The 15314-nt window shown below is 36.6% G+C and overlaps 1 protein-coding gene across 4 annotated transcripts in view; it reads right to left on the minus strand.

The window, feature by feature from the left end:
• The window catches only part of bicc1a (BicC family RNA binding protein 1a), a 37394-nt gene that overhangs the window by 17761 nt on the left and 4319 nt on the right, over window positions 1-15314 (minus strand). For all 4 annotated transcript variants that reach the window (XM_051868429.1, XM_051868430.1, XM_051868432.1 and 1 more), the window contains exons 2-3: window positions 10561-10607; window positions 1279-1348 (exon numbers count right to left, since the gene is read on the minus strand). In XM_051868429.1, the coding sequence (XP_051724389.1) occupies window positions 1279-1348; window positions 10561-10607 (117 nt within the window). The remainder of the gene's footprint in view (window positions 1-1278; window positions 1349-10560; window positions 10608-15314) is intronic.

Genomic DNA, 15314 nt, shown 5'->3' on the forward strand with positions numbered 1-15314 from the left:
GGGTAATTTGCTCCTGAGAAATGTGATAGCTGCTGATAATCCTGAGGAGTTTATATATGAATGCTGTGATAGGCGTCGTATTCCTATAGGTTGACGCGAGTCACCTGGGAGTCAGCTGATGCAAGCTTGACTGACATGACCTGCCAGAACTGACGCTAACGCTGGATTTTTCATATTTTCTTAATTAAATTAATATACATTTAGAACCTTATAGTTTGTATTATATTACCATGGAAGTAAATGACAAAAAACAAATTAACGCTGCTGCATAGCTGTTTCTAAAACAACGACTGATGGTAAATTTCACATATTTCTCTCTTCTGACTGCTGTAATCAATCTCTTCATATTTTTCCCTTTTGGAAAGTAGTGGAAACTCTATCATTATTTTTTCATTTGCTATTGGAGCAAATGGGAATACAAAAATTATATTTGCTGTCGTCTCCCATTTACCTCTATAGAAGTTTACCCAACTATGATGACTTCTTTTTAAGAACCCAGAAATGTGAAAAGGGTCCATATGCTGATTTGATGCTCAAGAAACATTTCTGATACATGATACATTTTTTAGGATTCTCTAATGAAGTTCAAAAGAACATTTATTTTAAATTGAAATCTTTTTTAACAGTATAAATGTTTAATGTGTCCTTGCTGGAAAAAAGTACTTACTTAGAGAAAAAAGTCCCTTTATTACTGACCGCAAATATTTGAACAGTAATATATCTTTGATTAGGGATCGAAGAACATGCAATTCCTAGATGGGAAATCAATGTTGAGTATCGATCAAAAATCTTAAAGGAATAGTTCACCAAAAAATGAAAACTGTCATCATTTATTCACCCTCATGTCTTTCCAAACTTGTATGAAAAACAAAAATATTTTGAAGAATGTTTTTGTCTATATAATGAAAGTCAATGAAAAACTGAGGCATGTCAAAATATCTATTTTCCACAAAGGAAAGATAGTCTTGGAAAGGAATGAAGCTGAATAAATGATGACGGAGTTTTCATCTTTGGGTGACCAACCTTTTTAAAACTGTAAGATATTTCAACAAACAACCAAAGGACAGGCTACAAATGACACAAACAACACAAAACATGATTGTGATACCGAGAAAGACCACAGAATACCAACGGAATATAACCACATTCTCTGTTAGACGCGGCTGCTTGTAAACAGATTGTAGGTTTATGCCGTGTGACTGGCGCAGCAACTTTTCCCATAACTACTGTGTGTGTGTGTGTGTGTGTGTGTGTGTGTGTGTGTGTGTGTGTCTGTACCTTTTTTGGACTTTGCTCCAATCTTCAGTTTGGACGGCCAAGCAATCTGAGTGTTTGTTTCATCCATGATCTTAAACACAAAAAAATGAACATAAGTGAATGCAAATCCAATTTAAAATACTCAAATATACATTAAAAAACACACTGGCCTGCTATGCTAATATTAGCAAATCCATGTTTTGTCATTCTCAAACAAACACACCAGAACTTTTTCAGTTATGCTAAAATATTCACACTGACAGAAATGTTCAGGCTGTTTCAATAAAGGTCTTACAATCATCGCTCTCTCTGGCTAAAACATGCCCCACTTTCTCGGTTTCACACACATATACACACAGCTGGCTCAAAAACCTGTGAAACATGTAACAGCCAGTTGGCAGCGAGTCTTTGACAGGCCTAGTGTGCTAACCAGTAGCATATGTGAAGGAAATAAAGAGAGAATGCAAGAATGTTAATGTGTTTTGTGTCCATATAAAATACACAAAAGAGAGACTTATGGTAATTTGCAGCTACACGAATATACAGGTTCAATGTTTTATAAAACTCTGCCATGATTTTGCCTGGAGCTCAATCCTCCTCTGGAAGAAGGCAGAGCGCTTCACTATTTTTAGTGGTTTTGTTGTTCATGTAAATTCTTTTTTTTTTTTTTTTTTTTTTTTTTTTAGAGAAAACCACAACTTTGGCAACACACTACTTTGTCTCTACAGAAAACACATTTCTGTACCCGTTTTGTGGCACACTCTCTATCTTCCTTCCTATAAAAACCTCTTGGCTTTCATGGTCAGCAAGGCTTTACTGTACAGCAGTTCTCATGAGAAGTTTTGGCAACAAACCCAATTTCTTTCAGGAAAAAAAAAAAAAAATCTGAGCATGAAACTGCAGCAATTTAAAAAAAATCCTCAAGTGTAGCTTTCCACATGAACTTTAGGATAATCTCAGCCTTTGGGCTAATACTAACTAGACTTAAATTTATTTTAAATAAACGTGGCATAGATTTGCATCTTCTCCTCTGAAAGATTGACTGCATATACTATAATAAGCAGTCATTTTGGCTACAGATTTATTGCTCAGATCTGATTTCTTTTTGTGGCTGTTCACATTGTTTTTATATGTGGACATCAGGTTTGAGTGTGAACTGGTCACAGTACCGAACTGGCCCGCATGCATAAAAGAACATTAACAAAGACGGCATGCAGCCAGGGGCGGCAGGGCTCTACAGTGCGACCATTTCAGTCGCATTTGCGACTAAAAATAACTGCGTGCGACTGTGAAAAAATATTTAGGCGCACCAGTGCGAGAGACCCGACTGATTCTCATGAACAGATCTATAATGCAATCGGAATAAAAAGCACAACTCCCAAAAAAAAAATATTATTAAAAACCACTCTAAGTATTGAAAATAAATGATATATACTTAAAATAGTTGTGTAAGCAGTAAAGTAATACAAACGCAAACGGGTGTTTTAAGTTTAGAAACATTTTGAGTCACACCTCCCTTGCCTCACAGTGGTTTGGTTTACCGCGCACGTCACACTCGTGATCAGAAAGTGCTCCTAAATTTTTGACTTTGCTCCTAAATTTTTTTCATTAGAAGCACAAGTGCTATCGTAAATGTTATCGTAGAGCCCTGGGCGGATTAAGGTGGTCAGGGGCCCCTATGCTGCTGTTTGTGTGAGGCCGCCCCTTAATCATTATGCTTTACTGGAAAAATGTATTTAGTGCCATACATGGTCCACACGCAAATATGAAGGTTAACTGGCATACACACGCACATTGAGACAGCCAATACTAGTGTTTCCTCTACATTCCTTGTGTAGTGAGAAACAGTAAGAAAATTACCACCACACCACATAGGTAAAATGGGAAACTGAAAATCATAATAAATTACTCTAATCTGTATTACCAAAATGACGGAGTATTTTAAGTTAAATGCAAGTGATCGCACCGGCGCCTCCATGTCACGCAGCGAGCGCGCATATCCACAGAAACATGGATATGCGCCGAATAATAGCGCACATTTATCTAGGACTAGGCTAACATTAGCGGACTTGTAAAGTTGCTACTACTTACACGTTCAAGTGATAAGCCGTATTTGAGGTCGATGAATGATAGGCAAATGTTTGGATTTCCTGCCGTTAACGATCTCTCCCTCACGAACTGCGTGACTTCGCCACTTCCTGTCTTGATGTATACAATGTACTTGATGTATCAAGTCAATTTAGGGATTTTTTTTTCAGTATATCTTGTTCACGTTGTTCTTTTAACCTTTGTATTTTCCATTTTTGTGCTCCACTATCGTACTTTCTTTCGGACATTTTGCCGCTATGCCGTCTAGCAATAGCAGTGACGTAAATGAAAATGATTGCCATGATTTGATCAGCAGCTGATTGGACAGATGTGACCCAAATGTCACCTGCTTATTTTTTTAATGTTTCTTATGGGCCAACGAGGGCATTTTTTGGTTGAAGCTGAAGTAAAAAAAAAAATAAAAAAATAAATAAATAAATAGTCTGGCCAATCCGGGGCCCCTAAGCAAGCCTGTGCGTTAATCCGCGCCTGCATGCAGCACACTGTCATACGGAAGTAAACAAACAGGCCACTTAAGTCAACACTTACGGATCCACTTCTAAGGTGATGTGCTGCGGGAAGCTAGTGAATTTGAACACAGACGATAAAGAAAGACACAGACGAGGAGAAAATTTTTCTTGTATAGTTTTCCCTCAAGTTTTGCTTGTATAGAGCTATCACCGTAATACTTATGAGCAGTGTTGGGGGTAACACATTACAAGTAACTTGAGTTACATAATCAGATTACTTTTTTTAAGTGACTAGTACAGTAACTAGGGCTGCACAATTTATCGCATGATATGAAAAACATTGAACTTGAACATGATTATCGCTTGAAAAAAAAAATCATGCTCTTTTTTTATGCGCGGCTTGTCAATTAAGTATGGCTCCAAATGCTAATCCATCTGAAAGCACTGCGTTTGAATCGCTTATAATGTACATTTGAAAAGCAACACGCGTCAAACATCTTTCCAGACATGAGAAGCATTTATTAACATCTTGTCCAACAAAAGACAACATTTAATAACGTTTTCACTCCAAACTCACTTCATAACAGTTGAGCATCCTTCTGTGAGATGATGTGGCTTCTTACACAGAATAAGGCACTCGTGTGTTTATTAGTCATGTTTAATCAATCAAAGCATTTCAATCTTCTGTTTATTCAGCTACAGCGATATGATGCATGTTGTCTTCTTCTGTGGCAGGGCATATTTGGAGTTTCTGCGCAAGAGCGCCCCCTCTGGCTTTCAGATGGAGAAGCATTTACTACTGATCACAGAGCCGTACAGCTCTGACAAACTGCGCATGGAACAATTGCAGCCTTTGCCAAATCGCGTGCGACTTTTTCAAATCGGTAACGCAAGTTACTTTTACACATTTATTGACTGAGTTATTTACTCTCCTGTCCCCATGTTGAGAGAACTAAAGTGTAGAGATGTTGTGTGCGCTGTGTAAACTTGATGGTTATTGTAGTTCTGGACTAAAGGTGAACATGCATTTACTCATCTCACTTGCACAAAAACATTCAGTATTCCTCAAAATGAATAAAAACACAAACACAAACTTGTAATAAACTATATTAAATTACACAAATATACTTTATATATTTAATCTCACATTATTAACCAATGTCTTTGCTGCTGACCTTCAGTGTTGAACTTCCTTCTCCTGTATCCTATTCTTCTTTAATCCAGAATTGCAGCACAGCTGAAAGGTTTGTTTGAGCTGCGCCCTCTACTGTACAGGCAAATATGCATTTCCTTCAGCCTGAGGCTTATTCATTTCACTTTTGGTGTGAAAGGGCCTTAACATTTGCCAAAATAGAACTTTTTTTGTTGTTATTAAAAAAAAAAAAACAAGCAAGCCTAGCCCAGGTAAGAAAACGTAACAGAGAAGTAATGTAATGCATTACTTTTCATAAAAAGTAACTAAGTAACGCAGTTAGTTACTTTTTTAGGGAGTAACGCAATATTATAATGCATTACTTTTAAAAGTAACCTTCCCCAACACTGCCTATGAGTATAACAGCTTTGCATCCCTCCACTGACTAACTTCGCTGCTGTCTTCCATGCTCACTGATTGACCAAAGAATTACCGGTATGTAAAATCTTTGGAGTGACTCCCATCAGTGCGGAATTGTGACGAATGTCGATCTAGAGTGACGTGAAAGTTGCATTAATTTTGATATGACCGTTCAGACTGGGGTCAAAACATCAGACCTGTATATGATTTTATGCCACATATGGAAGTGGCCCAAATCAGAATTGAAAAGATTAGATTCCATGTGGTTTGTGCTGTTCACACTGTTGGGAAAAAAAAACATATGAGCAAAGAGAGTGATGTCATAAGGCAGTTACGATCATGCAGTGTAAATACTCCAGTATTACACTTATTTCATGTTTATACTCCAGCCTGCACATGCTCGTGCACAGACTGGGAACGTTCGGTCCCGCGTGCTATTCTAAAATTTATGGCCCATACTTTTCCAGGTTTCATTAGTCTTGGACCTGTGGTTCAACAGCAGGCTTCAGCTTTTACTTTGTTTTGACACCCTAAAGGACAAAAGAACACGAGAATGTTTTTTTAACTTAGGGGAACAAGTTTATTAATCTCCCCAGATCTTTTTAAGTCTGTAAATCACACGCACAGCTGAGACACATCCTGTGATTTAGAGTTGTGAAATTATGGCTTGAAAACAGCAAAGTTCAGCAAAGCTACAATAAAATAGCTACATCTACACACCCTTTTTACAGTGTGCCTGAATGAGTGAGGCTGCATTTCCTTCCATGTTACAACATGCAAAAACATCACAACTTTCCCATTTCACAATTCTGACCATTAAGCCATCAAAATATTCTGTCTTTGGCTTTATGAAATTACAAGCCTTTTCAAAGTGTCCAAAATTCAGGGTATCATGCTTGATTCTGTGTTATTCTGCATATGTGATGTGATGAACAAAAAAAGCTATGTTTGTTGATTTTTGTTTTTATGCCTTGCAAACATAACCACTGATTTTTCAAATGTATTGTAACATGTTCTTAAAAATTCAGCTGATTTGAATACACTAATGTGTAAATTATATTACTAATTATATCAAAGTCACTTGTAGACACTAGAAACTAGTTACTTGTAAGCTAAAAACAAAGTAACTTTGTGACTGCAGCAGTAAAAAAAAAGCCAACCTGTAATATTTGCTACATTGTACTTTTTAGTTAAGTTTAAATATGGTGTTTCCGTTAAGCAATGCAACAACGTCAGAACTCTCTACACTGATGAACTTGAACCAAGCAAAGACACAATCAAACATGCCTGAAGGAAACCTGAACATTTCAGATGGGATGAAAAGGTGAACGGTGCTTAAAGTTTGTACAGGCAGAGCGCCAGATCCCATTTCCATTCTGTGTGTTTGTGTTGTGCTGCCATGCTGCTGTGCATTCTATAGGTCTTTATTCCTGACCTGCTCTCACTTTCTCTCTTGACTGCTTTCCTTGGCTCCGATCTGCAGATGAGGGAGATTTCTGACAGACCACACAGCAGTTTTGGGGTTTGCGGTTTATTTTTGTGACGGACCAGCACATACCTCTCAAATGGGTCAGACGATTTCAGAAAAATTGGGTTAACTATACATTTGAAAATGTTACTTTCCTATTCCCCCACACCCAATATCATCCTGTCACAGGAATGTATACATGCACCGTTAACAGGAGAAAGAGGTACAAAAACGGCAGTGACTTCAAAGTACCAGAGTCACACAAACTCTGATCTTCATTAAGTCATTAAAAATGGGCACTGTGATGGAGAGCAGAGTGTTTATATTTGACAAATGATGTGAATGAGAGAGTCCATGTGCAAGAGCATGTGTATAGAGATCTGCTTCCTGTTTCCTTTGTTGATTCAGCTGAGGAGCACTCAGAAGAACAAGCAAAGAAAAGAGGTGTGAGGAGGAGAAAAGGAGGGAAACAGAACGAGGGAAAGGTTGGGAAAGCCTTTACTTTCACTGGAGACTAAACTGCACAGGTGTGTACTCTGAAAAAAAACAAACACAAATCTATTACAGACTCTGCAGTATATTTACTGATACTGATATTAAAGGGATACTCCAACCAAAAATATTTCTGTCATCATTTACTCACCTTAATGTTGTTCCAAAGCTATGACTTTCTTTTTTATTGGGAACCAAACAACATTGGAGCCCCATTGTATAAAAAAACAAAAAAAAACCAGACATTTCTCAAAATATCTTCTTTTATGTTCCACAAAGTAAAGAAAGTTGGAACGACATGAGGGTGAGTAAATGATGACAGAAATTTAATTTTTGGGTGAACTATCCCTTTAACAGATGTATGGTGTTTGGTTTGACAGACTGACATCGTACCGTTCAAAAGTTTGGGGTCAGTAAGATTTATATTTAAAGTAATTAATACTTTTATTCAGCAAGTATGCATTAAAATGATCAAAAGTTAACTTTCTATTCATCAAAGAATCTATAAATATTGACATTTTAAAGACATTTAAAAAGTATATTAAAATAGAAAACCGTTATTTTAAATATTTGTAATAATAAATTACATTTATAAAAATTAATTAAATAAAAATTTATAAAAAATAGTAATAAAAACTGAATTAAAAATATTGTATTTACTGTATTTATATGATCAAATAAATGCAGCATAAGAGGCTGAACATAAGAAGCTTTTTTTAAATATTTAACCAACCCTAAACTTTTAAACTGTATTGTGTATTTATTTGACAATTATTGATATTGAAACGGTAACTATGCCAACAGAAGTGTAATTCTTGGTCATGTTAGATTCTGTGTTTAATTTTTTTGAGTTAATTTTGAGTAAACATGCAGAATAAGTTATTCAAATTTCAGCAAGAATTGTGTAAAACGACAGCAAAAAAACAGTGAAGAGATTAGCAGACTCCTGCTGTGGTGATGTTTGAGATAATGATAATGATGAAGACAAAGACGGAGACAGAGACACAGAGAATGGCTGAAAGGAAAAATTCAACAACAGGCATAATTCCAACCCTTTCACTACAGGGAAGGGAAACTCAACAAAAGGTTTAATCACTGAAATGATTACTTTCAACTGCCTGCCTCCCAAAACAAACAGTGATATCGCTTCCCATGTCACCACTATCAAAATCATCAGACATTTGTGTGTCTCCATTTATCTTTGCTTGTGGCTGTTTCTCAAAAGACTAAAACTGCGTCTGACAGGACAAAATAGCGACAACTGCTGGAAAGATCAAATGGTGCCGCCTCACATTTTTTCTTTTTTGATAATCCATTTCACTCGGATGTACATCATAATGATCTGCCACTACTTCAGTTTCATTATGACGTTAAAAAAAGCGTCACATACAGACCAAATAAACCGCGAACTGACAATAAATTTACCAACGATGAGCTTTGCGCCTGCATTGTTTACACATCATACCTGAAGAACAGAATCATCAAGTCTGCTGGTATTTAATCTCTAACAAAGATTAATTCTGTGCTAGTCATCGTTGCAAACATGACATGCATACAGGAAAATATATGGATGCATGTACCATTTTGGACTGCCTGAGAACTGGCATTTACAAAAAAAAGATAAACACATTGGTTTTCTAGATCAACCAAGGAAAGACAGCAAAAGTGCAAGTGAGGACAGAAACCAGTGATCATATCAATACTGCAACCAGAGTAGTGCTTTTCATAGATTATATGCAAACCTCAATCATCTGAGCCAAACCAAGAATATTTTGACAATTTCATTGGCCCTTGTTATCTCTGTTTATTAGAAACCTAAGCAGGGATAATTGTTTGGACCAAATCAATCATCATTCTGAATTGGCCCCTTCACTGAGCATCTTTGGTCAGGTTTATTGTGTGTTTGAAGAAGCCTCACCACAAGCCCTCGCTCACACAATAAAACATGCTAGAAACACCAGCATGCTACTGGAACAAGGATGTTAGCTGTGATAGAGTGTGTGATGCAGGACATGGGAGATACTTCCATCCTGCTTTAAAACAAATTCTGAAATTAATAATGTCATTTGAACACATGTGAAGCAAATAGAGTTGGCACAGGGTAAATAAGGTAAAGTGAGACACTCAAGCTTAATCATCTCACTATGTACATACTTAATTGTGTGGGATGACACAAAGGGGCTTCTTTAGCTCTGAAATAATTTCAGAGCCTTAACCACTATAGACATTGAGGGGGACAGGCCCTTAAATTTTTCAGAATAGTGATTGATCAATATGGGGTTTTCAAATCGAACATTTGATTACATTTTTTATCACAACATACGCTAGTTTGGGGTTGGTTACATTTTTGAATGTTTCTGAAAGAAGTCTCTTATGCTCACGAGGCTGCATTTATTTACACACTCGTGTCGTTCCAAACCTGTAATACCTTCGTTCATCTTCGGAACACAAATTAGGATATTTTTGATGAAATCTGAGAGCTCTCTGACCCCTCAATAGCAATTAAACCACCACTTTCAAGTTCCAGAAAGGTACTAAAGACATTGTTAAAATAGTCGACATGACTGCAGTGGTTCAACCTTAATTTTATGAAGCGACGAGAATACTTTTTGTGCGCAAAAACGAAACAAAAATAACAGCAACAATATCATCTCTTCTGTGCCATTCTCCTACGCTGTTTACATCCAGCGCTTCCAGGTTGTACGTCAGAACGCTGGCTCAGTATTGGCCGACGCTGTTCACATCAGCAGCACAAACCATGCGTGTGATGCTGACGCAGAAGCCAGCCAATACTGAGCCAGTGTTCTGACGTAGAACCTGGAAGCGCTGGATGTAAACAGTGTAAGAATGACACAGAAGAGACGATATTGTTGAATAAAGCTGTTTTTTGCGCACAAAAAGTATTCTTGTCGCTTCATAAAATTCAGGTTGAACCACTGCAGTCATGTCGGGTATTTTAACGATGTCTTTAGTACCTTGAAAGTGGTAGTTTAATTGCTGTCTATTGAGGAGTCATATACCTCTCGGATTTCATCAAAAATATCTTAATTTGTGTTCCAAAGATGAATGAAGGTCTTACGGGTGTGGAACAACATGAGGGTGAGTAATTAATGACAGAATTTTCATTTTTGGGTGATTTAACCCTTTAAATAATTGCTAAAACCTTTACTCTTTGAGTTGAGTTTTTACCCCTGAGATTTCATGGAAATAAACAAAAATAAACAAATTCTCACCTTCTGAAAAAAATCCTCTCCTCCATTTATTCTCCCCTCACTGGCTGCTGTGTGAGAAAAAGAAAGAGATGTTTACATTACCATTAGCAAGATAAACTTTTATTTCACAGTTATTTCTGTTCACTAAATTGTTGAACTTTTTGAATGTTATTTAAGCAATAAGGTATGAGAAGCCATGCTATATTGTGAATTAGTTTGAGGTGCTGTTAGGCACGATGTGAGAAGCACACAAGTTTCAATCCCAGATTCACATACTTACACAAGATGTATTCAAATACAACCACAAAACACACACATACAAGAATCAGGCAGCAGCATTCTCAAAGCCTGCTGAAACTAAATGTATTTCACATGTCACGCACACGCTTGTCTTTTACACACACACAGCAGCTGTATGCAAGCTCACACTCATGCACTGAGTTATAGATGACAAAAAAAACACTTCATAAATCTTCATAAACACACACTTGCAGAATCCCACACAGTGTATAATGCTTACATATGGCTTATGCATGTAAAGCATGTGTTGAAACGACACTAGAAAAAGTCATTTTAAACTAACCACTACAATGATCTACATCCATTTTTCGACCATTATCAGATTTCGAATCACTTAAATATGTAATACGCAATTATAGTGCGATTTTGAAAAACTAAAATGTGAAATGGCTGTGAAAAGTCAGGTGCGATAAAAACATTGGGTTCAGAGGAAATCTGAGAACTTGTTTTCTTTGGTGGGATGCTGGGTCTCCAGATGTTTGGTTTAGATTGTCCTATCATATAAAATTAAACATTCTTGTTTAAGTGTCTGCATAAAGAGCGATTTATCTAATAGCACCAAGCCCTTCCCTACACTTTTCTTTACCTATAACATTGAAATATGGATTTCATAGAGAGTTCAGAACAACAAACCCCAAATGGGAGGAAATAAAAGGGTTAGAAATGAGACAATCTTGTCATCTAAACCTCTAAATGACCCTAAAATCACAAGCAAAGCACATCCACCCATTTCACCATGAAATTCACTACATTTCCAGATCAAAACAAGGAGGGAAAGAGCTACAATTACAAGAAGTTCCCATCTCATTAAATCAAAGTGTGTTGAACCCTCCTTCAAAAATCACTGCACAGGCTAGGAGCAATGGTGGGATTTACAAGGCAATGAGATTTTGATGAAATTTCAGAGAGAAAGAGAGATGAAAACAGTGATGGACAGAGAAGTAGACAAACCCCTGCATTCCCAAAACAAAATCAATTTAGATAGATAGATAGATAGATAGATGGATAGATAAAGCATTCAGACTTTAAAACATCTAGCATTATTCACATTAGCTCACACAAGTCCAATCCAGAGTTTGGCACTCGGGGTGAAGTGAGGACAAAGAAAGACTGAGTTCACTCTCTGAAGTTGTGAAATCAGAGAAAACCCACTTCACATCTCTCCTATCTAATGCTGTAAATTGAATCAACAGTTTCATGAGATGTTTTGACAATGTTGTATCTGTGCTGAATGGATACACATATGGTCCCTCATCTGTAAAGAGTACAGGATGCAACACCACTGAACTGAACATGTCCCTGTTGTTGACAGACCAACACATATGCTGACAACACTGTGTTCCAATATATAGAATACTCTTATTCTCTCAGATATGATACTCACTTTCTCAAACTCACAAAAAAAACAGACAAGCATCCATTTGAAAACACGTACTGAGGCACACACAGAGAAAAATATGAAAATAGCAAGCCTTAAACCAGATAGAATGTTAAATGCAGTGTGTGTGTGTTGATTTCAGCTCTTTCTTGTGCTCTATTTAGGATGTGGGTCAGAAAGACTCCACAGAGTTTGAGATTCTGCTTTAATGAAACAGCTTCACACACATACAGAATAGTGTTTGATTATAGCACAGCTCCTGTAAACTGTGTGCGTTAGGAATGTGATGAGTAAGTGAGTGTAAGCGCAAAACTGTATAATTTGAGTGTATTTCTCCTGAAAAATCCTGGAACTTCCCTTCAACTCCAGAGCTTAGAGAGTGGGTGGGAGATCAGAGAAACAGACCCACGATCAGCATCTGGATTCAAATCTTAACTATTAAGATTTGAAGCCATTTGTTCTGCAGAGATGTCACGGCCTATACCACCAGTCATAAGTTTGTGGTCAGTAAGATTTTTTTTGACAAAAATGAATACTTAAATTTAGCAAGACACATTAAATTGATCAAAAGAGACAGTAAAGACATTTAGGCCTATCTCGCAAAAGATTTATATTTCAAATAAATGCTTTTTAAACTTTCTATTCAATAAAAAAAATCCTGAAAAAAGTATCACATTTTCCACAAAAATATTAAGCAGCACAACTGTTCTCAACATTGATAATAATAAGAAATGTTCCTTGAGCAGCAAATCAGCATATTAGAATGATTTCTGAAGGATCATGTGACACTGGAGTAACGGCTGCTGTAAATTCATACATATATTTAATATATATTAAAATCAGTTATTTTTAATAAATATTTTTAATACACTGCCCGGCCAAAAAAAGTCGCTGTTTGGATTTTAAGGCAATTTTAAGGCAAATACTTAAGAATAGATACTTAAGAATCTATGAATGGATCATTATTATAGTGATTATTATAGTGATTATTATGTTTCTAGCTTGTTATATGTTTGGTAATGGTTCTTTTAACCCATAAAGATGGAGTGTGTAGCTTTTCATTTCTTTAACAACCATGTAGGAAGACACATCATGGCCATATTCCAGGATGACAATGTCAAGATTCAACAGGGTTAAAATTGTGAAAGAATGGTTCAGAGAGCATGAAGAATCATTTTCACACATGAATTGGCACCTCTGAGTTCAGACCTTAATTTCAGTGTAAGTCTTTGGGATGTGCTGGAGTAGACTTTATAGAGTGCTCACCTCTTGCATTGTCAATACAAGATCTTGACCAAAAATTGATGCACCTCTTGATGTAAAAATAACATCACAAAATGTATTTCCTTCGAGAGGTGCATCAATTTTTGGTCAAGATCTTGTATTGACAATGCAAGAGTCAAGCCCTCTATAAAGTCTACTCCAGCACAACCCAAAGACTTTCAATGAATTTAAGGTCTGAACTCAGAGGTGCCAATTCATGCGTGATCCTTTATGCTCCCTCCCAACCATTCTTTCACAATTTGAGCCTGATGAATCTTGACATTGTCTCCCTGGAGTATGGCCATGATGTGTCTTCCTACATGGTTGATTAAGAAATGAAAAAGCTACACACTCCTTCTGTTAGGGTTAAAAGAACCAAACATAAAACATGCTAGAAACATAATAATCACTGGAATAATGATCCATTCATAGACTCTTAAGTATTTGCCTATTAAAATCCAAACAGCAACTTTTTTTTTTGGCCGGGCAGTGTATTTCACAATACTACTGTAAGTAGAGACTTCATTCAAAACAATTAAAAAATCTTACAGACCGACTCAAACTTTTAAACGGTAGTGTAAGGTAGTGTGGAGAATAATCTGACTGGTTACGGCAAAACCTCTCAGGACAGGAAACATAAATCATGCTACACATAAGCACAGCCCTATCAATGCCCAAAGTAAAGTACTCAACCACTTGTGCAAAAGATTCAGAGCTTTTATCCTCTTGAACAATTTATGCACCATGTCATAACTTGAGATTACACATGCCACAGACACATCTATTGCAGACTGGTTGTACAATTTGCAACCTTCTCTTTTGCAACTTCTGAAAGCAGTCTGCATGAAAGTAAACTCATTCTCTAGAGCTCAAGTCAAACACTCAGAGCCGAATTCCTTTCAGAAACAATGTGTACCACTAAATGTGTACCACTAAAAGACAAGTCTGTGAAACTATTCCACTTAAGATGGAAAATAGGGCAATAATCTGGCAATATGAACTGCAAAAATATTTTGGATTATAAATTACAGATGTGCCGAAAACACATTCAAGACCTCTCTGAAGGTATTGACTGAAAAGGATTAGGCTATAATGTGAATTAAAAAATGTGAACATCTCATCTCTCTGCGTCGAGAATGAAACTTTATCCTTGTATGACAGGTTATGAACACACATGAGTTTGCAGCCAAACTAAAACTCTCCCACACCAGATTTGGAGTACTTCTGCCAAACACAAGTCTTAGTAATCTAATACATTAGTTCTTTAAGATTTATCTCTCAAGTATTAAGTATTTTATAAAAACAATGCAAATACTGATGTATAAAAACCAAGAAATGGTTTTCACATTTGTAAACATAAAAATAGAAGAATTCTTGGAAGAAAACTGCACCAATTTTGGCAGTATGGGTAAAATTATGCCAAAATAAATTATAAAATAAAATAAAATCAGCATACTGGCATGTTGCATCTGTCAATCCATAAAACGTGTGTTACCAAGTCAACACTACTTCAAAATTCATTCTAATATACCACAACGAGTGATTAATAATTCATAAATACACATCAGTGTGATTTATCACTTAAACATTGTGACACAAGTGTGCCTTTAATATTAAAATTGCACATGTATGCACATAAAGAAATCACAATCCAAGGCAACAGACCTGTGTTTCCCTGGCAACAGCGCGTTGAGCCATGAGCACATTCCCAAAACACAACGCACTTCCTGTTGCTTCACTCACCATGCACTGAACATGTACCCAGACGAAATTAGACTCATTAAATAAAACCCACATGTCAGAAAACACGCTGCATGCATAAGCAAAGTAATAA

Source organism: Ctenopharyngodon idella, chromosome 17 (genome assembly GCF_019924925.1).
Source record: "Ctenopharyngodon idella isolate HZGC_01 chromosome 17, HZGC01, whole genome shotgun sequence".
Taxonomy (NCBI): Eukaryota; Metazoa; Chordata; class Actinopteri; order Cypriniformes; family Xenocyprididae; genus Ctenopharyngodon; species Ctenopharyngodon idella.